Raw genomic sequence first — 27,233 nt, 5'->3', positions numbered from 1 at the left:
TGATCATTATATTAATAAATTTTTTGGCACAATTTGATCATCTTTATCTTTTTACTTTAAATGAAGGAGAGTAACTTTTAATTCATATTTGTATATTTCCAGCCAACTGCCCACTGAAGGAACAAGCCTTGGAAGAAATGAGACAAACATTTTCACCTGAAATGGCTTTCCTTGCATATATACCATTTTCCAAATTGGCTGGAGGGTATGACATATTTTATTTCCTGTAGTTTTTCTTAATTGTTGTCTAGTTTATTAAGATTTAAAGGTAAGACTCTTTTTAATTGTTTATATAACTCCTCATATGATGTAGCATCCTTCACATTTCATTTAATAAATAAACTGGTTGAATTTTTAACTTATTTTTCATTTAGTAATATTAATGTGTATATATACTAGATATTTATCTGTTCATTAGAATACACATGGAAAAGACTCTGAAAAATGATGACCTTATCCGTAATTTGTGTTTGCTGCATGATAAAAATATGGCAAGTTCCAATTCAAAATATAATTTTTCTGATGAAAAAGTTTCATCTGTCTCATCTATAATGACCCATCACAGAGATCATTCCTTGGGTAAGTAATACTGAAACGTTTTTAATTCAATTGTTCTTCATATTTCTTTAGGCTATTTTTATATGCATAAAACTTTACATATATGTGTAACTCTAAAAATTAGTTATTATTCAATGTTTGTCATGCTTTTTTCAGTTTTATAAAACTTGCTAGAAACCCAGTTTTGAGGGTGTGTAATGCTATGTAGTTTTCCAATAAAATGAGTCTAAAATTTGCTGTTCTTGAAATTGTTATCTGAATGAAGAATTCCAACAGTTATCAGTTCTGTCTTTATACAGCAACTGATATACACAGAATATTTACATTAGGTTGAAGTCATTGTTGCAAAGCCTCAAGGGCTATCTTCCTAAGAGGAGAGTTGCTTTTCTGGTAGATTTTGTAAAGGAAACTGGCTTGTATGCACATTATATTTAGGGAAAACCACGAAAACGCCCATGTAGCCAGCCCATTCGCTCGATTCAAACCTTGAACTGAACTATCAGTATTCAGTGACTTTACCGCTCAGCCAATGGTGGGCCCAGAATATTTATAATAGATGATTATATGCTGTATTTCCTTAAATAATGATATTAACATGTAATTTGAGTTATAAATCTTCTTAAATAATGTAGAGACTTTAATAAAAATCAATTTTAACAGTGGAGGTAAACAGATTTCATAAACAGAAAATTGAACTTTTTTATATCTGCATGGTCCAGTTGCATAGACGAAAAGTTCTGTATTTTATCATTAGATCTATGAAGACCATATATTTTACATGTGAAAAATTCATGAAGATAATTCACCAAATGAATTTGTTGACTTAGATCACTTTTCAAGACGTATCAAATTTGAATATTTTTTGTTTAGATTACGGGGAAACTGCAAATATTGCTCAATTTGGTGATTAATGGTTTTGCATTGGATAAAACAACACTCATCATTAACTTTGCAGATGATTTCATGAAACAATTAATTTCAAATATGTATGCTGATTTTGCACCTAATATATATGTACAATATATGTATGTATAATATATGTAATTTTGTTCTTAATGTATGCAGAGTTAGGAAAATTTTATTAACTGCACTCTCTGCTATGCAAAGACCATTTAAAAAGCAAAGTTTGAATTTGCAAGATCATTCTAGTTAAATTTTACTCCTAGTAACTCATTCCATAAAACGCACTACCTTAAATTTTTAATTGGAAGTTTCTGTCTAGGAACACTATTAATCGAATATCTTATATAGTAATTTTTGTGCAAAAAACTTTTAGTTATTCCCATTCCATTCAAAATTAATTGTAGAAGGTTTGTCCATCTTACAAAGTTAATGGCGAGTACCGTTTTACCCAATACAGAAGTACTAGTTGTTTAAATAAATAATTAATGTTTTGTGTTTGCTCCCTGATTAAATACTGTCAAATTTTGATCAACATTAAAAGTAATCAAAATCGATATGGAATATCTACGCGAATTTTGCTTATATTGGTTCAGGACTTCTTTCTGTTTAACTTATTAAATCATAATGAATATTACTGATTGGACCTTTAGATTATGAGAATTGTAGAAAAAGTTAGTTTTTGTATTTACAAAGGCATTCTGCCTCCAGTACTGAAACAATTTTCGTAACGTTTTCTGCCTCATTTAAAAATAATTCATATCGTAAATATCTCTAGGATCATTATCTAATGAAGTAACGCCTGTAGGTATCTTTTTCAAACACCTTGTATTTTGATTTGCAGTTCTGCATGGTTGCTAAATATTAAGCGGCAGCGAAGATATAAGCGCAAACAAAATTAAATGTGTTTAATGAAAGAGGATGAAATACTCAGTACTGCAGGTGTCATGAAAGGTGTCAACATGTTGCAATTAGAAAGGAAAGGAACCACTAGTAAATAAATAACAGACACTAACGTTACTATGCCTGGATAAATTTGAGTGGTCTTGTTAATATGCTATATGATCTTTTTGACTGTATCATATACAGATCTGATTATTATGTATCATTTTCTTGTCATATAAGCTAGTTTTCTGTTTGCTGCTTAACATCTGCAATCATGGGTAAAATTTGAAGTCTTAACGTCGTTTAGCGATATTTTTAGTGTCAATTTAGCTGTAGCTTCAAGAAGGAAACACTGAAATCTTCTTTTGCAGCTTCCAACATTTAGAGTGGAAGGGTATTTTTTATATTGAAGTTAATGTAAATTTGTTAAATTTTCTACCAAGTACAATGATATTGAACGTGCTTCTGTGAACACTTCTGAAAATGCTTGTAAATTTGTTGGTGTTTGCATTTCTCCCTACCACCACTTAAGTTTGTTTTGAGGGGCGGGAGAGTGATAAGAATTGTATGCCCAAAATTTTGAAACCGTGTAAAGGCTTTTTCAGCCCTGTTTCATTTAACAACCAATGGGATAACAAACCAAAACAGTCATTTGCACATGAGAAAGCGTTGACAAACAAGCTGGTTAAGGAATTAGATGGTTTGTTTTGCACCCATTAAGTCTTTTTAAGTTAACGCAAAATGTCAAACATAAGTCTGGCGGAAGAGGCTGAAAGAGAGCAGTAAGCTTAAGAAATGCTATTATATTTCGTTGCAGACATGATTACACTTTATTTCCATTTAGGAATTAATTTTTATTTATTCTGATTTATAATTTGTTTTTGTATATTTTTCCACGTTTTGGCTTTAATTATAAACTGATGTAAGTCTAAATTGCTGTGAAAGAAGGCATTTTATGCAAATGTTTTTATCTGATTTCAAGGTTTTATTATTTAGCAATATTTGCAGTATGTTTACATTGAAGAGAAGAAGAGAAAGAATAATTAGGAAGCTTTTTGTTCATTACAGTTTAGTGTGTGCGCCACAAGTAGTCTAAATCACATGATGTTGATGTTCAACCTTCGTCCATATGTTGTGGATCATGTTATGGTTATCTTTAGCATACAGTTTCTCTGGTCTGTTTTTCATAACTGGTAGAAGGGGACATATGTAAATTTGTATAATTATGTGATGTATTTTACTATAAAATATAGCATTAACATAGTTTTAGCATTGTTGCACTAATATAATTATAAAAATAAGTTTTGTCCTTTTTTATTAGGGCAAGAAGATTCTTTTGTCAGTGGTATTTTTGGAAAAAATGTAAATGTTGTAGGAAACAGACTTGATGTGCATTTAGGTGAAGAAAGCCATCTAGTGACAGCAATGGGTGAACCGGTTCCAACAGTGGATTCAGGCAACTCATTTAAGTTACCAGATATACCAAAATATGATATTAGTTTGATTAAACGGTTAGTATTTGACATATTTTGAAATGTATTTTAAATTTTAGACTATCATGAGGTAATTATTTGAGAATTCTGTTTGAAAATTAGTTGAAATGTTAGAAACAAATTGGCAATGTCTGCACTTTTGTAAACTTTCTGTAATAAATTATGGCATTAAGTAATATGATTTTTTTCTTTCACAATAAATTTAGAAACATTTTTGCAAATATAAACTTAAAACTGAAGTTGGAAGTACTTAATCTTTCTGTTTAATGCATGTTAAATGTTGTGTAGTAGAATATAGAGATCAAAATATACTCTCTTCAACATACATCTTTCAAAATATGAGTAATATTTTACTGATTCTGGAACATTTTTTACTGGTCTGTGTTCTGAAACCTCTACTTGTGTGGAATAATAATATGTCTATGATTTTGTCCAAGTACTCTAGAGATAATATAATCATGAAGAAGTTAATCATTTATTTGTTATCATCCTGAATTATACTGCAAATATAATTGCTATTATAAATTTATGACTATGTAAATTTTGTCATAATTACATTTGACTGAATTGATCCTGATGAATTAGAATCAAGAATCCAAGTAATTTTATTTTGATGCACTCCCTCTTTTGTGCCTATGTTTCCTTGAAACTGTGCTGTAAACAAAATTGCAGTTTCTTCTTCTCCCTACTTGAGTGACGTAATGTGCTTTAAATATATTATTGTCATTTTTTTAATTTTATGGGTCTTAAAAAATATATTTGTTAGAAATCATATTAGAATTAAGAAGGTTGGACAAAATTATTGAAATACCTCGTAAAATGTATGTTTGAACTGAAATTTTTATCCTTGCAAAAGCTATTGATGGCGCTGTTATGTTTGCACACTAACGCCACCTGTACGACATCCACAATACTTTGAAAGTGTCATTCGTTATCGAGGCAGTGCTCTGTGCAATTGGGAGTGCATCATGTCGGAGCTGAGCGAATTTGAACATGGGCAAATTGTTGGGGATCGTATGGTGGGGACTTCCATAACCAACGTAGCTAAAATGTTTGGTGTTTCAAGAGGCACAGTTTCTAAGATTTTTAATCCATACCTGGAAACCGGAATAACCGCATCCGCTCAATCACAGCACGGGTGAAAATGTGCTTTGCTTGATCATGAAAGATGATCATTGAAGAGGATTTTGATGAAAAATAAGAGGACTACAGCCACAAAAGTGACTGCTGAACTGAATGTTGCACTTGCAAGTCGTGTTAGTACCAAAACAATACGAAGGGAGCTCCAGAAGCAGGGTGTGATTGTGTGAACTGCAAATCAAAAGCCACTCGTCAGGGATATGAATGCCTGTAAGAGGAGAAAGTGGTGCCAGAGTCATAAAACCTGGATTGTAGAGCAATGGAAAACTGTCATTTGGTTGGATAAGTCTTATGTCACACTGTTTCGGACTTCTGGGCGAGTTTACATCTGGCGAACGCTATCCCAAGCATATGATAGAGATTGCCACAGAGAGTGCAACATGGCGGGAGTTCGGTCATACTAGTTTGAACAGATTATTACTGTACAAGGTCACATTACTGCCAAGGATTATGTCACCACTTTGGCTGATCACGTCCATTCCGTGGTATAAATTTTATTCCCCAATGGTGATGCCACAGTCTAAGATGACACACAGCTCCTGTTCACTCATCTCACATCTACCATGGCCACCACAGTCACCAAATATCAATATTATTGAACCTTTATGGTCTATTTTGGAGAGAAATCTGCATAAGCGCTAACCGTCGCCAGCATTGTTAACTGAATTTGCCAACATTTTACTAGAAGATTGGTGCAGGATTCCCTTACAAAGCATACAAGACCTCTGTTTATCCATTCCGAGAAGACTGCAAGCTGTTTTGAATGTTTTAATTTTGGTGTTTCAATATTTTTGTCCACCCCTTGTATTTTTATGGCTGAAGAACAAATCATCAATGCAAAGTATAAAATTTTTTTATGACGTTGTAAAGACCTTTATTTATTCTAACCAATTATTTTTAGTTGTGAAACTTTCCTTTCTCTTCTGATTTCAGTTTCCTGCTAGAATGTAAATTTTAATGACGTAGTATGCAAATCTAATTCAGTTCAGAATCAGTATTTAAGCAGTGGTGTTAAGAGTAGTTGTGAATTGATGCCGCATGTTTGAAGTAGCTTCGTACATGAATAGTTGGTGCAAAGCCACTCTCTTTAGATCATATTGATATTCTAGTTTCGGCTTTGCTGTGTGCAGCCGATTTAGCAGTTTACATAATTAAGGAGCCAGTTGTGTAACACATTTTACTTATTGTGATTTTACATTTTTATTTTTCTGTTCGAGTTCCTTAATCACGAGTGGTGGTAATTGTAAGCACCGTGTGAGTGCAATCCTTGTTTAGTTCAAATAGAAAGGTTATTTAAATCTTCTTTTGAAACTATCTATTCTTCAAAGACATAGCGAGATTTTGCTACTCAGTCTTTTTAGTAGAGTTTATCTTTGGACGATCTCCGAAAAGAAGAAGGAGACTCTACAACGCCATTGAATAATATTATTATCCCTTGTTCTTCTTCATATACAGTAACCGCAATAATATATACTTCTCACAGCTTTTACTGATGGCTTCATATGCCGATTGTCTCTTAAGCACGTTTGATATGGTTGGCCAGCAATTTTAATTATTTACATATCTTATACGTGCAAATTTACCGTGCAATTTGCATAACACCACTATTGCATTTTCATAATGTAACTTTCTCCTTGTCAAGCAGTAGGTATTGCATTCCCTGACTTAATGTTTGTAGAAATTTAACAGATGTCAGAACCTTTCTAAGTTCAGCAGTACCTTAATCACCTGTGAAATTTAACAGATGTCAGAACCTTGCTAAGTTTAGCAGCACTTTAATCACCTGTGGATATACAGATGTGGTGGCCTAGCTTCTACCTGTACCTGATATTGCAAAGTGCATTAACATTGACGTAATCATTATGACAACATATGTATGCATATCCTGAAGAGAATTACCAGTTTTTGAAAAAAAAAATACATTCTGTGAGTGTGAAATTATGCATTAATTAATAAGGTACTCTATTGTTAGCTTTAGTTAGAAATCTGTACAGCCTTCTTGTAAAACAAATTCAATATGACATGTTTAGATCAATTATGAATAGAAAATACTCCCTACTTGGTTCTTGATTCTTCTGAGCTTCTCTAAAATAATAATTGATCCAATGTTACCACATTAATCCTATATTTGATGAAGGATATTGGAGACATTATGGTTATTGCATAACAGTACACATCTCAGAAAATCAAAGACTATGAAGCAAAACAGTTCTCACATGCCAGTGTGCTATCTAGTGTTCAGTACATGGCATCTTCTAAGGCTGAATGTTCACCAAGAGACAAAAAGTCCATAAGTGCTGGTGTAAGTCCTAAATTACATAGCAGTTGCATGGGTTTCCTAATGGGAACTCCATTTGGTAGTCTTGAGTCTATGCACAGATGCAGCCATCATGATTCATCCACAATGCAGGTGTTTCGCAATCCCATTAGACATAAAAGTCTGGGTGATCTATCATCACTTATCAAATCACTTATCGCTACCCCTTCAACTGTTAATGGAATAATTTGATGAGTAATTTACATCACTCATGTCATATATCTTTAGTTTGTTTATTTCTTTCGCCAGTGTGCTTTTCGTAACTGGTCCTTGCTCACAAATGTAATGACTGTATTTTCATTGATAGTTTATGTCCTGTATGGGATTGTGGAAAAATCTGGAAGCATGAGATCTTTTCATGCAATTAAAGTAACATCCAATACATAGCAAGACTTTCCATTTACTTTTATAAATCATGTTCATCGTTAGAACGAAATATACGCACATTTTTAGTTGTGGTATTTAGAAGAGCTGCAAGTCATTTTTTTTTTTTTTTAATTTCTTGCCATATCATTTTGAAACACTTCCCGATTCTGTGACATTTTGTATGAAAAAATATTGCTAAGCTTCTTGAACCTATCCTATCAGCCAGATCAGAAAGGTATTTCTTAGATTTATTGGCCTTTTATTTGTATATCTTTAATCCAGAACTTTAATCTTCTAATATTTGGACAGCCGACTGCAGCTTCCTTGAATGGTTAGCCGTTTCACAATACTTCTTCAACATCTTTACTCAGAGCTTTTCTCAACTTCTTCCTCGTATCCAAATTTTTTTCTGTGAGCAGAGAATAATTTCAATTTTTGATACCACCTATAGATTTGAAGAAATATAATTCCCTGCAATATTTATTAATATGGCTACATCCATTGTGCATTTTGCGAAAAATGCTACATGTGTACTATGTAGAAGGCTTTGTGTGTACCACTTGCTTTACAGATGAATTTTTGGTACACATAATTTTCACCAAAACAGAGTGAAGAGAGTTAGTTCAAAGAGTATGTGAAGTTTCACCTATCTAGAAAAGTTGAAAAAAAGGTCATTTCATCACTAATGTGTCCTATCCACTGTTCATTGAGAATGCATTTATTTCCTTAAGATGTTTGCAAAGCATTTATAAAAAAAAATTTCCTAAATCTTTCAAAAATAAAAAATGTTGGATTCAGAAGACTAAACCTGAATAGGATTTCACATTCCGAAAACAGACCGATAATTATAGAAAAAATTTTATCCCTAAACAACAAATCACTTGTATAGCCCCAAGATTATAAAAATCTGTTGTGCCCACCAGTGGCCGAGCGGTAAAGACTGTAAACACTGGTAGTTTGGGCCGAGGGTTCGAATCCCGCGAATGGGCTGGCTTCATGGGTGTTTTCGTGGTTTTCTCCATGTGTAACGTGTATACGAGTCAGTTTCCCTTAGAAAGTCCTCCATGAAGGCATCCCTCCCCTTAGGCAGATAGCCCTTGTGTGCTTTGCCATAATTAAATACATCTACATCTAATAAAAATCTGTTCACTGCCTCAACTTTCCCCCTTCCCAATTTCGATATGAGCCTTGACTAGAGCTCTGTCTGACAATTTATCAAAGAATTAGAATGGAATTAGAAAAACGATTTAGATTCTTTAGCTCAATAATCACTTGCACCATATAGTGTCCTAATATTTGCTTGTTACATATCCTGGTTCTCCAAGCATTAGATGCTACATCTGCTTAGCATTGCCTTTATTTAAAGCCTAGAGAAAGATGGAGGTGAAGCTGAAAGAATGGTAATATAAAGATTTCCCATTGTCTTTGCATTGAAGGAATGTGTTTGCATACATTCAGAGGTTTGCTATAGCCATGTAAAATAACATAAAGTATATAGGACATTGAAACAGGGTCCAAATGCTCATTTGCTTTAACCTGGGGTTCATTTGAACCAGGTTTGCAGTAGTAGGGTTTGACTGTGATACTAATAAAGCTAGCACTCTTGATGGTGAGATTCAAACTGAAGCTGAATTTATCATGCTAGGACTTCATCATAAGGCTATTGAAGAACTCCTATGGGTAAGAAAATAATTAAATAATGCAAATACTGATGAAAACTTTAGCCTTGTGTGTTCTTAATTATGTAAGAGGGGTGCATGATGGCACATTATATACATATTTTGCTTTAAGGTTCTGTATCATCATTTTCAAATTAAAATAATATGGGGCTCTAGATAAGGTTATGCAAAGCTTCTTTCTTTGAGGAAAAAATTATTATTAGGAATTACTGGGTGACTTTATGGGCCCTAAAATCTGATGCCCTTTTTGATCATATGCCTGTAATTAAGAATTTTATTTGTTTATTATTATTCACAGTTTCAAAAACTCAAGAGTCCATGTTTGCTGAAATGTGTGTTGTACACTCTGTTTATGAATGTGTTTGGTTCTTGAGAACAAACAGTATGATTCATTAACAATTTTTATTCTGCTTTTTATATTACAGCAAAATGGGTGACTGTCAAAGGCACTTGAAAGGCAACTGGCTGGCATACTGGGAACATGAAACTGGGAGAAGTGAAAAGGATTACCATTTTGATTTCAAGCAAATCAAGCTACAGACATTCATTGGTAAAATTGTCAAACACTTTTATTGCCAACAAATTTACAAGAAGCTTATTCAAAATAATTTCTAGTTATGTAATTTTATTAATTATTTGTATTTTAATTATTAAAAGTTTTTATGAAAATAATTATTAAATATGAAAATATTAACATGATATGTATTTGTTTATGTCTTATTTTTACATGTTGTACTGCAATAAGTTTTGATGTAATAATGCATATTAAAATTTTGAAGTGTTTTAGAATATAAATTTCCAAAATATGAATGGATTATTAGGTAAGTTGTTTAAAAACCCATAAAAACAAAATATAATTATAAAAAACAAAATTTCAGTTTCTGAAATTTTGAGATTTAAACTTTAACTTTTTACATCAGCATGACATGGTTTTACTTTTAAACTGACTGCATAAAACTTAAGAAGACATTTGATATCTATGTGAACATTTTTAGCAAAGATGAAAATGCTCTTGTGTTCTAAGTGTTTTTATTCAGGCTTAATAAATAGGCTACTCAAAGGAAAACAATACCTTTATTAAAACTTCCAAGTGATTACACTGAATGTTGATTACAAAGAGTAAAAATTCGCATTCAGCTCAAAATATTGCTGGCTAATAGTCCAGTACACAAAGAAAAATTTTGAAATTTCACCTCCAAAATCAAAGTTGCTAGAACATTAATCGCCGTAAAATATAATGCAATCCCAGCAATAGCTTATTTATTGTTGACTGGGAAAAACTTGTAATTTTAAATATATTTTATTATTTTGTTTTCCTAATTTCTGTAAAAATTTTGCATTAAGTTTGAACCTTGCACAGGATTAGACTAATAAAAATCCTGAAAAAACATAAAATGAATAATAAATAAAGGTAATATTTATTTTTAACATTTGCAACACATATAAAACTCTAGATCTTTATATATATTTACAGTCATCCTCATTGAAACAATTGCACTTTCAGCTTAGCCCTCTTTATTTAATCTTAATTGTTTTCTGATCTTGTTGAAGAACTCAAATGCTTGCAAAATGTTTTTGAGAATAGTACTTCTATACTAGCTCTCAGAACTGCATCAAAAGAGTTCAGCTGCATTCTGTTTCATGCTTTCATTTAAAATTGATATAAAAGGTTTACACCTTCTATATTTTTACTTTTTCTCAGACAACTACACGTGAATATGCTCATTTAGAAATATGTAATTCTAAATATACAGTCAAAAGTCATTAATTCGGACACCCATAATCCGGAATGATCTATAATCAGAACCTCAAAGCTAAAAACTTTCTGCGTATGCGCCACGTTGACACATGCTCATAGGCGTTTATGCGTGAACGTAAGACCTCTTACGACTGCGCATTTGCGTGTGCACAAGCGCAGAATACGTTTTCGCGTGCGGGTTTTATGTATAACGAACGGTATAAGCTAAAATTATCTAATTATCTATTTCAGTTAATGTTGATGATTGCGTTGTTCCTTAATTTTCGAATTGGATCCGGCTTATTATTTTTTACAGACTGTAAGAGCAATTTTATAAAAGTAAACTTGAACTTTCGATTATGTCAAATAGAATTTCCGATGCTGGAGCTACCAAAGGATCTACAAAACGAAAGTATGATTCGATGGCCATCAAACAAAATGTGGAATTGCTGCAAAAAAATGGATAAAGACATGAAGAAGGTGACAGAAAGGTTAGTGAAAACGAAAAAATTTCGATTGACAAGTTAGTCGGTATTCTCGGCACAGCAATTACGGGACTTTGAACAGCGGAACTTTGTAACTGAACAAGAAATTATGTCTGTTTATAGAATTAAAGAAAAAGTATTATCACGTAAAAAGAAGCAACTTAAATAACTTACATTGAAAGAAATGTTTAATAAAGTAAACAAATAAATATTAAGCTTTTTTTTTTTTTTTGTAAATTTTGATACCCTTTAGATCATAATTGTTCTTTATTTCATAAATTACGGTTTCATATTTTTAATTTTAGAATTTATGCATGCCATCTTACGAGATTTAAACTGATGATCTATAATCTGGAAAAATCGATAATCCGGAATCGCCGAAGTCCCGACGAGTCCGGATTAACGACTTTTGACTGTATTAGTAAGTAATATTTTATAGATAATCTTAAGTAAGGAGTTTTAAATGACCCATTTTGGAGAGTTTCATAGAATCTCTGAAACAGTGCTGTATTACCAAATCTAATTTGATATGTGGATTTTTAATTTCCTATTTGCATCGATTTAGTAGTTAATTTATTTTTAAAATTATGAAACTCTCAATGAGTAACAGAATTTTCACTCTCTATATATTGCTTTATTTCCAATAATTTTGTTGCGTTATAAAAAACGCTTCCTCAGTTTTTCAACAAAATTTCAATTTGTACTTGCTTTTAATAATTCTTGGGATGGAGAATGCAGTTGATTTTGCATTCTTAATAAGAAAGCTATTAAGTAATAAATAACAGCTGAATTGCAATGGATGAAGCAAAAATAAACAAACAAAAAAAAAAGTACAGTTTTTAGTCACCAAAGGCAATTTGTTTCTCATTTGTACCACATTTTTTTTGAGGGGGGAAGTCATCAGCTGACATCATGCATTCTAATATCAAGCACATTTACTATAATTCTAAATGTATCAGTTCATGAGACTAATTAAGTATGAGAAGATTATTCTTTTTGTTGCGACTACGTGGTCACTGATGTTTCTTTAAATAATAAGTACAAATAAACAAGAAGAAATTAATAATATATTAGGAAAACAGGCACAATAACAGTACATGCACTGTAGTAATGGCTGGAAATTACTCAAAGAATTTGAGTATTTAGCCATTCCTCCTTAATACATGAAATAAATCATTAAGTTTCTCAAATCACTCTTAGGGTAAACTCTAATTCATAATTCAGCTAGCCACTAACAGCTAAACTCCATAGTCTCCCATCTGTGTTTAAGTGCTGCAGCATGGAATCTGGAAACTTCTAGAAAAGTCAGTTGAGGGTTTCAAAAAAGTGTTTTTGTGAATCTTCCAGAAAGTCATCAAGTGGCGAGAAATTTCCAAAGCTTCTTAGGAACAAAATTGCATTTATTTCACCTTTGTGGTGTATAATCAATTGAATGGTATAGTATAACATAATTCATCTGACCGTAAAGTGCACTAATCACAATACTTAGAATATAATATTCATATCACTGACAGTAAGCATGTCACTATTGAAAATGTTAAAGTGTGAATATGTTCAACATCAGTAACATTTCTCAACCAATCAGTGTAAAAATACATTCAATAACAATTTGTGCATTGTGAGAACAATATAAACGTAGTAAAATTAGAGTATAATGGTCCAGTACCACAAATTAATTAAAATTAAAAATAATACGCTTCCAAACAGTCATTTTTATCTCGATGTAAATAAATATCTTCAGCTTAGCAGGGTGTTTTCTGCATTGTCTCTTGGGGTGTAAGCCCCAAGGTTCGTCTGTCTCACAGGTCAGCCATAAAGGTGATAGAAGTAGGTAGCATGTGTTTTTCAAATCAGACCGCTGCTGCACACACCATGCTGTATAGTAGACGCGACTATTTCTTTTCTTCTTCGCAGCTCTATGAACTCAGAATTCTGAGAATCTGAATGCCATTGAACTCAGAATTGAAAGATTTAGAGTTGTATGCAATAAATAAATACTTAAATGCAGCACATGTGGCCAGAAATTAAATTAAATGCGAAATAACCATTCTAAAAGCAATAAAATAAGTAAATCAGTAAAAAATACTGCAGCAATATAGAAAACCAAAAATGCAATCGAAAAGGATTAAAATATATCACAAATATTTATAACAGTATAACAGTTGAAGGTTTCATGAAGAAGAAAATACACCCCGGGTTTAAAACCCCAGCAAACAGGTTAGCTGTGTGGTAGTTTTCATGGTTTTTCCAAATCTGTGACATAAATAAAAGCCGGTACCTTTTAAAATGCCATCCATGAAGGAATCCCTCTTTTTATATAGATAGCCTTTGTATGCTTTGCTGTAATCCAGGTAAGCAACAAACCAAAGGAGTAGATGGCTCAGTCAGCAGAAATTTTATCAGTGATTGGGACTACCTTGCAAAGGTACAATCACCAAATCGTCTCTAACAGCTAACTTGTTCCCCATATTTACTTTTGAAATCTGCTAAAGATTTTAAACAAATAAATAAATACATTTTCTAAATGTGATATAATAAAATAATTTACATAAATAAATAGGTGATATCAGAATTAGAGTGCATCTTATACTTTAGGTAATGAATAATTTCAAAGCACTTTATTGTCATTTATTGTGAATGCATATAAACTGATAACTTTTGGTTTTATTTGTCACTTGAGACTTTACTCTTAAATTATATGAGATATACTGCATTGTCTTTTGACTTATCCAGTGCAGTCAAAATGATGTGATGTTGAAGTTCCACCTCTAATCATGATAGAAGGCCATCCTAAACGAACTGCTGATAGATACATCAAGTTGTTACAGCATTTAATTCATCTTCGCTGGTAGCAAAGCCATGTGTTTTCTCCTCCATCTTTTTTTATGCTTTTGGCCAGATTACCTCATGAGCTATCAGATAATGACATAGCAATGTCTGACAAAACCCCGCTGATTTCAACCAATTGTATGTGGAGTTCTTCTACAGGATTGATTTTGAACTCATGCCAATATTCCAGATGGCAGTTTTTCTTTTAGCAGGGTTTTACATCTCAAGATGATGCAAGATGGCATCATGTTTCAACAATGATGCAGAGGATTAAGGTATAATGCCGTTGTTGTTTTTTCCTGTGCTTGTATCATAATTGTATCTCTATCTTCTTGGTTGACTGTAGTGTCGCTTAGCGTATCAAAAAGAGCAGTTTCGTCAGCAATTTTGTCCTATTTCCCTTTATGTGGTAGCCATGTCTACACTGGTGTGCAAAAATTAAGGACGAAGTCGAAAAATTAGCATATCAGCTGAACGAAGAGGGAGAGCGGACAGAAAGACCAATCAGGAGATTAAGTAAGGTGATGTACGGTAGCACATGCGCAGATATGCAGGTAGACGTAATGGGGGAGTGTCTGAGTAGTATAAAGCATGTTGTCGGTGTAAGATCAGTATTTCTGGCAAAGAGATTGCACGCCGTATAGCAGTTAAAATCACACCGAGTTGCTGCCTCAGTGAGAAATGGCGAATAATCAATCTGTTAGACAACATCTGGATGCTTTTACCCGAGGTCGAATCATTGGGAAGTTGGAGGAAGGCCGCAGTGGGACAAGTGTGGCTGAAGAGTTCGGAATTGCTCACAGAAACGTTTCACAACTTTGGAGACAATTTCAACTACAGGAACAGCTATCCGGGGGTTTAGTAGTGGTCGTCCACGAGGAACTACACCCGCAGATGACCGGTATATTGCCTTACAGGCCAGAAGAAACAGGTGGCAGACAGCGGGAGAAATCGCTAGACACACGACACAGGCGACTGGACGACCGATATCGCGTTTTACCGTGGCCAGAAGACTGCACGGTGGTGGTCTCTTTGCACGACGCCCTGTACGGTGTGTACCTCTAACGCCTGCCCATCGGAGAAGGCGTTCTCTGTGGTGCCGGGAACACCGGAATTGGAGAGACAATGAATGGGGATGAGTACTCTTTACAGATGAGAGCAGATTCAGTCTGAGTAGCGATTCTCATCGCATACTCATTTGGAGAGAGCGGGGAAACCGCAATCATCCCTCGAACATCATTGAAAGGGACAGGTATGGAGGTGGCGGTGTTCTCGTTTGGGGAGGCATCATGCTTGGTAGTCGTACAGACCTTCACATCTTCGACGCAGGTTCAGTCAACGGGACCCGTTATTGTAACGAGATTCTTCTTCCATATGTGCGTCTTTTTAGAGGCGCTATGGGTCTGCAGTTCCTTTTCATGGACGACAATGCACCATGTCATCGCACAGTAGCTGCCGAACAGCTCTTAGAGAGTGAGGATATTGAACGTATGGATTGGCGTATTGGGGATCTTACGGTATTAAATGTGTTGATTTGGAAAGCTTTTGTACAAAGTTATATTGAAAAAACCGTCTCGTCCTTAATTTTTGCACACCAGTGTATATCTTAACTTGAAAATATATTTTTGCTGTAGGAGCAGTTTTCCTTGGTATTTGTCAGGAAGCCATTGTGGCAATGAAGGTAGATGCCAAATCATGAGCTCATGTCATGCCATGTCGTTAATTTCATTAAATTCATTTTCAGGAATTTTTTAGTAATATTAGGTCTTCAGATTGACTCATTTTAACCATCACAAACAATGCATGTATCACAAACAATGTATTTCAGTACATTTCCTTCCAGGTCAGAATGCTTTTCTATCTTTCTATAACTCTATAATTGCTAATTTCTTAATGTATCCTCAATAACTTCATTTGTTTAATTCCATCGTTTCACATTTGTTTGCCTTCATCAGTCTTTCTTCCTTCTACTCAATTTCAATTTTCTTGTGCGTGATGCACCACTTGCAGTTTAAACTTCACTATGTAGATCTCTCTCACTCAGCACTAATTTTCTGATTAATTCAAAAATTTTGAAATAAATAAATTAATTCAAAAATTTGAATAAATTTAAAAATAAATAAAAGATAATTTTGGGCACCAGCCTAACAAACATAGTAATTGAAATATGAGTAATTTTATGCATTGGATTGCATTATTTTGAATATTATCATTAGTTTTTTATATGTGTTATGCACGTTAAGCTCACACTGATGCTGAGAGTAATGTATTGCGTCATCTGAAAATTTCTATGGTTTTTCAAATTGAAGCGCATTTGCTTTTATTTATTTTGTTACTCATGATATGAAGTGACCAAGATCAAAGTGGATGTCTAAATACTGTCTTTTCTGCTCATATTACATAATTGTAGATTGTGTTGTCGCATAGATTTTTTTTACAATGCAGTTCTAAGAATGGAGATTCCAAAAATCCGTTTTCGTCATCATATCATCATTTATTTTTAAAAAGGAAAAAAACTGCTAATCAGACTGCTCATAAAATTTATGCTATTTATGGAGAAAAGGCTTTTTCTGATGACACAGTTCAAAGGTTTTTTAAGATGTTCAAGAATGGAAATTTCAACCTCAAAAATGATGTCTGCTCTGGAAAAAAGAAGGACCTAATTGCTGAGAATATGAATTATGCAGTTCGGGAATTATCAGACAGTAAAAATATTCCAAAAAGAACGGAACATGAGGATTTGAAGAAAACTGGTTATGAGAAGTGGATACCATTCAATAATATTACTGGAAAAAGATTGTGGAGTAAGCCAAAAGAATCTTCTTTAGTGACATGGGGAAAATGCTGCATCCCAAAAATGTAATGCTTTATGTGTGGTGGGACTAAAAAGTAACTGTGTATTATGAATTAATGTCACCTAATCAAACAATAAATTTATAGAAAAAATGTTCCTGAATGGCAGTTTTAAATGCAGAAATTGAAGCCAGGCTGCCAGAACTGACCAATCTTCAAGGTGTTGTCTGCCATTATGACAACGCTCGGTACCACATTTCGATGAATGTTAGATAAAAACTTGTTCAATTAGGGCTGAAATGTTTTGAATCACCCATCATATTTATTAGGCCTTGTCCTTTCGGATTTTTATCTCTTTAGGTCACTGCAGTATTTTCTGAACTGTCTGGTGTTTTATTTCTTTGGAAACTATCATAAAGCTCCTCAATAACTTCTTTTTGAATGAACCTAATGGTTTTTTAAAAAAAGAATTTTCTGGCTGTCTAAGAGATGGCAAGTCATGGAATAAAATAATGCTTGTGTGCTTTAGTAAAATTTTATGTTTCCATAATGCTTCATGTGTTTTTGTCATAAAAGTACTGCAAAACTTTCCATATGACCAATATTTAGGTGTTTTCAGTTACTGAAATTAAATCAAAAACTAACAATTAGAATCCCATTATATATTTCCCATTTCATTTTTAATAAAATTTTAATTTACCTTATAGCTAATGTTGAATGATATGTATGACAATACAATATTAAAAACAGTTATCTGATCAAAGTAAATCAAGATTATATAAATTTTCAGTAGTGAATCTTTTTTTATATGATTATTTCAATATATTATCATGTATTCATATTTCTAATTTAGTAAAAACATTTAAGCTGATGTATTTTATGATTTCCATCAGTGTTTTGTGTAATCTAATATAGACATTGAAAAGTTATGAAAGGAAATCATATTTTAGTATTAAGTTTGGTTTTTATTTATTTATTCCCCTCCCCCCCTTTTTTTTGCAACTATGTTATTGGTATTTCAGTAACACTGTAAACAAACTAGAAGAAACATTAAACAATAATTAGAAGCAGCTTCTTACCTTAATTTTGAGTGTAAATACTATAACATCAAATTAAATACAATATAAGAATATCTAATATAAATACTCAGTTTAGAATATATTTTTCAGTATGATATACAGTCAAAAGTCATTAATTCGGACACCCATAATCCGGAATAATCTATAATCCGGACCTCAAAGCTAAAAACTTTCTGCGTATGCGCCGCGTTGACACATGCGCATAGGCGTTTACGCGTGCACGTAAGACCTTTTACGACTGCGCATATGCGTGTGCGCAAGCGCAGAATACGTTTTCGCATGCGCGTTTTATGTATAACAGACGGTATAAGCTAAAATTATCTAATTACCTATTTCAGTTAATGTTGATGATAGCGTTGTTCCTTAATTTTCAAATTGGATCCGGCTTATTATTTTTTGCAGACTGTAAGAGCAATACTATAAAAGTAAGCTTGAACTTTCGATTATGTCAAATAGAATTTCCGATGCTGGAGCTACCAAAGGATCTACAAAACGAAAGTATGATTCGATGGCCATCAAACAAAAAGTGGAATTGCTGCAAAAAAATGGATAAAGACATGAAGAAGGTGACAGAAAGGTTAGTGAAAACGAAAAAATTTCGATTGACAAGTTAGTCGGTATTCTCGGCACAGCAATTACGGGACTTTGAACAGCGGAACTTTGTAACTGAACAAGAAATTATGTCTGTTTATAGAATTAAAGAAAAAGTATTATCACATAAAACGAAGCAACTTAAACAACTTACATTGAAAGAAATGTTTAATAAAGTAAACAAATAAATATTAAGCTTTTTTTTTTTTTTTTGTAAATTTTGAAACCCTTTGGATCATAATTGTTCTTTATTTCATAAATTACGGTTTCATATTTTTAATTTTAGAATTTCTGCATGCCATCTTACGAGATTTAAACTGTTGATCTATAATCTGGAATCGCCGAAGTCCCGACGAGTCCGGATTAACGACTTTTGACTGTATATGGCATACAGCATATCTTTCCTATGACTTATTATACTTGCTTAACTGTAATATCAGATTAAGGGCACAGTTTTTATCATGACCAATATACAAGGGCTGTGCCTATCTATGGCTTAGGCCTGGAGCACTTTATAGGTGATAATATGAATTTTTCCTTTTGTTCCTCGATTTTAAAGACGAATTCCTCGATATGGATCTGAGGGTTGGAAGAAGGGGTAGAGAGGTCCCACCCCTTTTCCCCTTCAACCAACCTCTGAAAAGGATTTTTGGCTCGATAGTATCTTAAGTGCTTCCATGTGACAAAGGTACTATATACATAAAAATATCACTGCCTTCTCTGGGATTCAAACCTGAGCTGGGCCTGAAGTTGTGGCAGCTGCATTCCTGTTATTACCAACAGGATGGCATTTTGTTATTACTGTGGTAGGACTTTATCAACAATAAGCAACAATTTCAGCAGATGCAGAAAAAGAAATAGCTTTAAGCAAAGAAAAGAAAATAGCTGTAACCAAATGGGAGATACTTGTGTTTTCTGGTACTCAGTTATTGCTTGGCATATATAAAGTTTCTTAGGAGGTCAGTTATTTTTCTGTATTAAATTGCACTTTAATTTTAAAAGTGGTATTTTTTGGCATATGATGTATGGCAGCAATAGTGATCATAAACATTGTTAATCAGTCAGGATTAATAGTGCTTTTTATAAACATAAAGTAAGTTTCAAAATAGTTTGATCTATAATTTGCTTACTTGTTGTAAAAGTATTTTACAGTTTAAAACTCTATGAAAATCATTCATTGATGGTAATGTTATTTATAATGATTTAATTAAAACAGCATCAGATTTTATTACTGCAATTTATTATTCCAAAATTGGTTTGCTATATATACATACATGTACACACACACACACACACACCACATGTCTACATAGTGTGTGCGGTAATCTGCTGTAGGAAATGCAAGAGGAAACCAGAAGTTTAACATGCATATATTTACTTTGCTTTGAGTTTAACATGGCAACATTTATTGTAGCAACAAATTTAAATGAATTTTAAAAACATAAATTGTTGGGGAGTATTCTCTTAAAATAAATATAGCTATATTGAAATCTTTTAAAACTTCTTGAGATACTTTTATATGAGATTAGATTTTAAGAAGTTATTTTCCTTTTAAGGTCATAGTGGTACTGTAAGAGCAGTTCAAGTACTGGACAATGAAAATTCCTTTCTGACAAGCAGTAAAGATAAAACAGTAAAACTATGGTCTCTTAGAAGTTGTGGTGATGGTTCATCCCTAGTTCCTTGCCAGTGGACTTATACACAACATCGGAAGTCAGTATTTGCGGTATCATTTCTAGATTCTCTGCGTCTTGTTGGATCCTGTGACAGCACTGTTCATGTTAGTAATATACATTTTTAATCTTTTTCATAAACTTTACTATTAAAAGTATATAAGATGCTGCATAAATAAAACCGATCTGAGCACAAATAGTTTTATGTGAAGTTTGAGCATTGTTAAGAATTAATTGATAAATACTTGAACATCATAAAAGCCTTGGGGTTAAATATTAATAGAAAACTACCAAATTTTAAATATAGCTACAAAATAAGTGTAAAAATAAGCAATTGTAGTCATAAATCTACTTGCTGTAAAAACGTTTTTGACAGATTGCAGTAAAAAATAGCTTTAAAGTTTCAGTAAAAAATAGTTTTAAAGTTTCTTAAAAAACTCTAAATTAAAAAAAAATTAAGAACCTGTAATTTCAAAATTATATTTATATTTTGAAATTTGACAGAAAATTCGTAATACATTTAAATTAGAATTCTGTAAAAGATATTGCATACTATAAAAGAATATAAAAATTGCATTTCATCTTTGAAACATTTTTCTGCCTTACTATTTTCATTTGGCAGAACTAAAAATTGATTAATTTTAGACTCTACTTATCAATTAAAATACTAGTTATTAGCTGTATGGCTATTTATAAGCTTTATATGTAAATTTAGCTAAAACAATCATTATAAAATGCAAAATGAATGGCATTTTGAACTTAATTGGCTATATTCAGTATGACTTGAGCCTTTCTTTCATCAGAGTAAGTAGATTGAAGTAAAGATTGAATTTTGTCGATTTTTAACTCTTTCATCAAAGTTAATACAAATGAAGATTGAATTTTGTCTGTTTTTAAATAGCTAATATAAATATTAGTTAGGTTGTTCGTTTCTGCTTTCCTTTCCTTAATTATTTTAACGCTTGCAGATATGGGACCCTTTCTTAGGTTCTTGCATTAAGCAGCTAGAGCCCACTAAAGGAAGTCCTATAACTGTGCTTGCTGCAATGCCTGCTCCAAGTATGACTTTCTTGGCTGCTACTACCAACTCTACTGTAAGGTAAAAAATATGTGTTCTCAGTTTGTCATGCATAAATTCATAATGAAATTCTGTTTCATAGCAATATAGATAAAATGAAACTGCCTCCTTGAAAAAAATGCTCTAAAATTTACAAATGCAATATTTATATTTTGGGAGGTTTGTTATAAGGCAGTTCACTTCAGTTTAACATATTGCAATATGTTTTCTGGAAACTTTGTTATATTATAATAATGTTGTGATTTTTTGTATCTATCATCATTATTAAAAGCGTATGTGCCTAACCCATAGCATACCAACAATTTGTAATGTATCCAACCTTCTACTACTTGCTCATTCGGAAATTCTTATTAATCTTCTGTTAAGTCAGCTACTTTTCTCATATAAATTGTAATTTCCTTGCATGAACAAGTTTTGTTTATTGCATATCGTGAACAAGATATGTGCCTTTCTCCTCTTATACTTCCTTCATTTACTAACATTGATTGAACAGTCATATTATTTTAACTCTTTGGTGTGTGTACGTTTGAATCTTTTAAAGTAGTTGTTGATTTTTGTTTACATCATAGTTTTTATTAAAGAATAGTTCAGATGACAGATTTACTTATATACTGGTAGACAAAATTTAAAAAAAGGTACGGGTTTTCGAATGTAGCGTTGTGTTCTAAATCATCCACTTTGCCCACAATCATACCGTAAGATTCCCAAGATGTGAAAATAAGGGACAAGTGACCAAAACCATTCAAACAAGGAATAGAAAAGTTAAACAGCTCTTTATTGTAAAAATAGCTGCAAGCACAACTGGAAGGAAGATAGAAACGTCCATGTGACTGGCGCCAAGCAAGAAAAATCCAGTCTCTAGAAGGGGATATGATCATCCCTATCTGCGATGCATCCCCCAGGGTGGGGCTATTACCTGTTCTTAGAAAGACTCGGCAGCTGACGTACATAATCAATTTTCACAGGGACTAAAACCATCAATTCTTTGGTGGTAGGTTCAGACTCGGCAGGGATCGTACCAGTACTGTCTTGTCTGCCTCTTGGTTCTGGGGATGTTACGTGGTTAGATATCAAAGGCAAAATATAAAGATGACAAGAAGTTATGAAAACACGTTATGCAACTTAAGAAACAGTAGGAAGCCTTTTAAGTTATTGCAATATCATAAGGCACTGATTAGGAAGTAAATATCATTTTTTCATTCTTTTACATCAGTAATACTTTTTTCATTAAAAACTTTAGTAGTGAAAGCCAAAACAAATTTATTATTGGTGCCTCTGATGTAAGGTCACACAAAAATAAACTTGATTTAGCAAATTTCTAAAACATTAAAATCAAAAATAGTAAATTACAGTAACATACATTATTAAATTATTTTAATTACACATAAAAAATTGTCTGAATTAAATTAAGAATCACTGACTAAGCTTGTACAGCATTTTAAAACATATTTTATGTTGATACATTGGAAATAAATTGACAGCAATCGCAGTTAAATGAAAGAGCTGGAAATACAGTCTACATGATGTATAAATACAGTCAAAATTATTCGTTAAATACCTAAATTGATGCTTACCTTCTTCAAAATGAATATAAATACGATATAATAACGTTACTTTAAGGGAAACATTATATAATGCATAATTCCAATCATATTATCCAGTGTTTACATTTTTTTTTTTTTTTTTACATTGGAGGGCCGACTGACAGATTTGGCGACAATACAATAAGGTCAAAAAATAACATACGATTTTAAACCATGAATCCCGCATTAAAATTTAAATAAAAAGTGCACTTCATAGTTATAATCACGCACAAAATTGAAATCAAATGTATAATATAATTATTTAAACTTTGTCCTTTCGCGATAATAACAATAAAGAAAATCACATCAGCATCTACTTATCGCCATCGGTATCTGTGTATTGACTATACACATTCTGATATTCATTTTGTACATATAAATCAGTTTGCCATTAATTAGCAATAATTAAATGATAATACACATTTCGCTGAAACATGAACACTTATTTTTTAACAATTATGAAAACATACTTCAAAAGCGCACGGTCTTGCGATCGGAATCTATTCCAATGGACAAGAATTAATTATCCATTTTCTTCGTATTTCTTCATTTCTCGGGAAATAGAACATACTAAAGTTATTTCTGGAACGATATGAATAATTTGATGCAGTGCATCCACGCATATTTCTCTGAATTAGGTAGCAATCCATCAACACAAATGTAAACAACACAACGCTAAATCAATGTCCACTAGCAACAAGTGCACTTAATTTGGATACAACACAGATGATGTGTCGGCTGCCCTTGCTAGGATCCTTATACACCCTATACTTTGATATAAGTTGCTGCTCACTCAGCAGATCTAAAGCATTTTCTTTAGCACACTTGATTTCTGTCCTTGTGAAAGCACAAACAACACAGCCGCCATATTGATTCGATCGTTTTTCGCCGCGGAATGATGGGTTCCAAGTGATCGCTATGAGAATGAGCGATCGCGAGCTCAGAGTGATCGTTGAGTTTCAATTGAATACCAAAACAGCAAAATCAATCGCAACTGATGACGTATGACAACTAACGATCACTAAATGTTTCAAATGAATGAGGCCTTTAGATTCGAAGATTTTGGGCCGAAATTTGTATACAAGCTCGAGCAGCGTTCGGGACATTTGCACCACTTGTGTAACACGCTAATCCGGGCAATCATAAACATGACGAATTATGTAATTTTTGAAGAAAGTATAGGCGAATAATTATTGATGATACATCCGATGACGATCAACTACCAGAGTCCTAGCTTTGGAAAGAAATAGTCCAAAAATCTGGGACTATACGATGACTCCTTGCATAAGAGAGGAAGCCTTATGTCAATTAGGAGGAAGTAGAGGAGAAATTTAATCTCATATTTGATGACATATTTTGAAACAATATTGTAACCGAAACGAATCAGTATGCAGCTCTATGAGAAAATCCACATAGAACACGAGTGTAAAAAGTGTAAAGTTCCGTTACATGTACCAGAATGCTTTGAAATACACTCAAGAGCCAAAATATTATGACCAGCCCTACATTTTGCGATGAACGCGCCTGGATGACGTGGGAGGCACGTGATCAGGTGGAAGTGGTATTTAACTGCTGCTGGAGAGTCTGAAGAATCATTCCTTCACTTACTTCTGTGTGTGATGGGAAACGCTACGGATCTAAGGGACTTTGATAGAGGGCAGATTGTAATGGCTCGGAACTAGTATTTCCAAAATTGCACGACTCGTGGGTTGTTCGTGATCTACAGTTGTTAGTACATATGAAAAGTGGATGAATGATGGTAAAACCAGCAGTAGACGACATGGTGTTGGACGTTTACACGCTATCAAAGAAAAAGGTCGTCGGAGACTGTCTCGCATGGTGAAGCAAAACCGGGGCCAGACTGTGGCTCAGCTGACAGCCGAATACAATGCAGGGCCAAGTAGAAAAGTATCGGTGCACACAGTTCAGCCGTCACTGTTGGATATGGGGCTATGCAGCAAACGTCCCACTCGTGTGCTTTTGCTGACCACACGTCATCGCAAACTGCACCTGCGCTGGGCCCGGGAACATCGCGACTGGTCCACGGATCAGTGGGAGAGAGTTTCCTGGTCAGATGAATCACGGTTTGTCATTCATCACGCCGATGGCCGTGTCAAGCTATGCCGTCATCCAGGAGAACAGTTGCTCCCTCAATGCACAGTAGGTCATACACGGGCCGGTGGTGAAGGTATTATGCTCTGGGGGATGTTCTCTTGGGCGTCTCTGGAACTCGTGGTTGTGGTAGAACAGACCATGAATGCCACAGAGTATCTGAACATCATTGCGGACCAGTTGCGCTCTTACATGGCCTCAGTTTTTCCAGCTGGAAATGGAATGTTCCAACTGGACAACACCCCGTGTCACAAGGCTACAATTGTGTTGGAGTGGTTCCAGGAACAGGATGCTGATTTCCAGTTAATGTCCTGGCCGCCTAACTCACCGGATCTCAATCCGATAGAACACATTTGAGATGTCATGGGACGGTAGCTCAGAGGTCAAAGACCACCAATTCGCAATATCTCGGATTTGCGTGACCGTTGCTACAACATCTGGTACAATCTATCTCCGGCCATCTATCAAGGACTTGTGACATCCATGCCAAGGCGGGTTGAAGCTGTGTTGCGTGCCAAACGTGGCCCAACTTGTTATTGACAGGTGGTCATATCATACCGTTACAGATTACTAATTCTGTACTTTGGAGTTTTGTATAAATAAACATTTTGTAATACTTGCGTCTACCACAATTATTCCATCAGACTGTCATTGCGTATCAAATATTCCACGTAATATTCACTTCTGGCCCGATCACCGTAAGCGGGCGAAAGTTAGGTTTGGCCGACCATCATACGCGGGCTATGCCCGTGAAAGTTAGGTTTGGCCCGACCATCGTACGCAGGCTATGCCCGTCATTGTAGATTAAGGGGTTAAATTAAGCAGAGGACTGCATTCCTGAGTTTCCTATAAAAGTAGGAAGTATAAAAATCATTAGTCAGTATAAAAAATCTTTGAAACAGATCTTGAACTTGTGATTAAAAGTTTCATATGTTATTATTATTTTTTTTTTAAGTTGAAACTACCATTACTGTTTTTTGAACTTTGTAAATGAGCTACATGCAGTAGACAGGATTAACTTATAATTTTATATATTTTTAAGGTTCTTAGATGCACGAACTTGCAGATATATGCATGAATTTAAAGTGAGTGTTGGTACTACAGGACTGATTCGTTGTTTGGCTGTTAGTCCAAATGGTCACTGGTTAGCAGTAGGTCACTCAACTGGTATGTTGTCTGTACTAGATGTCAGAACAGGTCTTTTGTTTGGTACCTGGCTTGGACATGAAGGAGAAGTTTTACAAGTAAGTTAAATTGTGTGTTTTTTAGCTTATTTCATAACCTGGTGTGAAAAAGCATAAATGCTAGGTCTCAAGTTACTACTGCCTATGTGATTAAATTAGGATATGTCGTTTAATCTTTTCATAGCTATTCTCTGAATGTGATTACTGTAAAGGGCTGTATCCTATAGAGGCCTTCTAATAATCTCGTAATTCTTTATAATTATGTTTTTTCTTAATAAAAGCAAAGAAAGTAGGTATTGGGTGCTTTAACGAAATGCTGTGACTAGGATCCCCCATTCTCTTAACTGGGGGTTGAATGGGAAAATATATGTCATCATCATTTGCTCAATAACCAATGTGAACATTATCTACAGAAACAATGTGTACAGTCATAGATTATGTAGATGCAGAAGAAATGTGAAATATGTAGTCACCCTTACCAAAAAAGAAAAAAAAAAAAAAAAAAAAATCAGACCTTCCAATTGCTAGCCGGATGTCCTATCCATTTACACCATGAAAAACGCATGGTAAAGTGGGTAAAAATATTTTATATATTTCCCCTTTTAAAGAGCGACTAGAGTTAAGGAGATCCAATTGCTGGAGCCTGGTGGTGATGAATTATTGTCCAACTTTTAGTGTGGGTACCACTAGTAGAGTCACTGGGTTATATTAATGCAGGAGACGTGAAAAATGTGCAATGCCTTCACTGGA

At 33.7% G+C, this 27,233-nt stretch overlaps 1 protein-coding gene across 3 annotated transcripts in view; it reads left to right on the top strand.

The window, feature by feature from the left end:
- Wdr81 (WD repeat domain 81) overlaps positions 1 to 27,233 on the top strand; it is a 236,664-nt gene that overhangs the window by 181,927 nt on the left and 27,504 nt on the right. For 2 of the 3 annotated variants that reach the window (XR_015038979.1, XM_085809249.1), the window contains exons 20-26: positions 103 to 205; positions 419 to 579; positions 3,665 to 3,854; positions 9,764 to 9,888; positions 20,410 to 20,633; positions 21,495 to 21,625; positions 26,342 to 26,543. Coding sequence is in view for 2 of the 3 variants with exons in the window: in XM_085809249.1 (XP_085665375.1) it covers positions 103 to 205; positions 419 to 579; positions 3,665 to 3,854; positions 9,764 to 9,888; positions 20,410 to 20,633; positions 21,495 to 21,625; positions 26,342 to 26,543 (1,136 nt within the window). In the remaining variant the exon portion in view is untranslated. Of the gene's footprint in view, positions 1 to 102; positions 206 to 418; positions 580 to 3,664; positions 3,855 to 9,763; positions 9,889 to 20,409; positions 20,634 to 21,494; positions 21,626 to 26,341; positions 26,544 to 27,233 lie in introns of those variants that run through there. The other variant, XM_085809250.1, reaches the window with a different exon arrangement.

The sequence above is a fragment of the Stegodyphus dumicola genome, chromosome X2, assembly GCF_044657685.1.
Source record: "Stegodyphus dumicola isolate Sdum_Otavi_A_Nest chromosome X2, ASM4465768v1".
Lineage (NCBI taxonomy): Eukaryota > Metazoa > Arthropoda > Arachnida > Araneae > Eresidae > Stegodyphus > Stegodyphus dumicola.
Note: the sequence above shows the minus strand (reverse complement) of the source record. Positions and strands in the feature narration are given on the sequence as shown.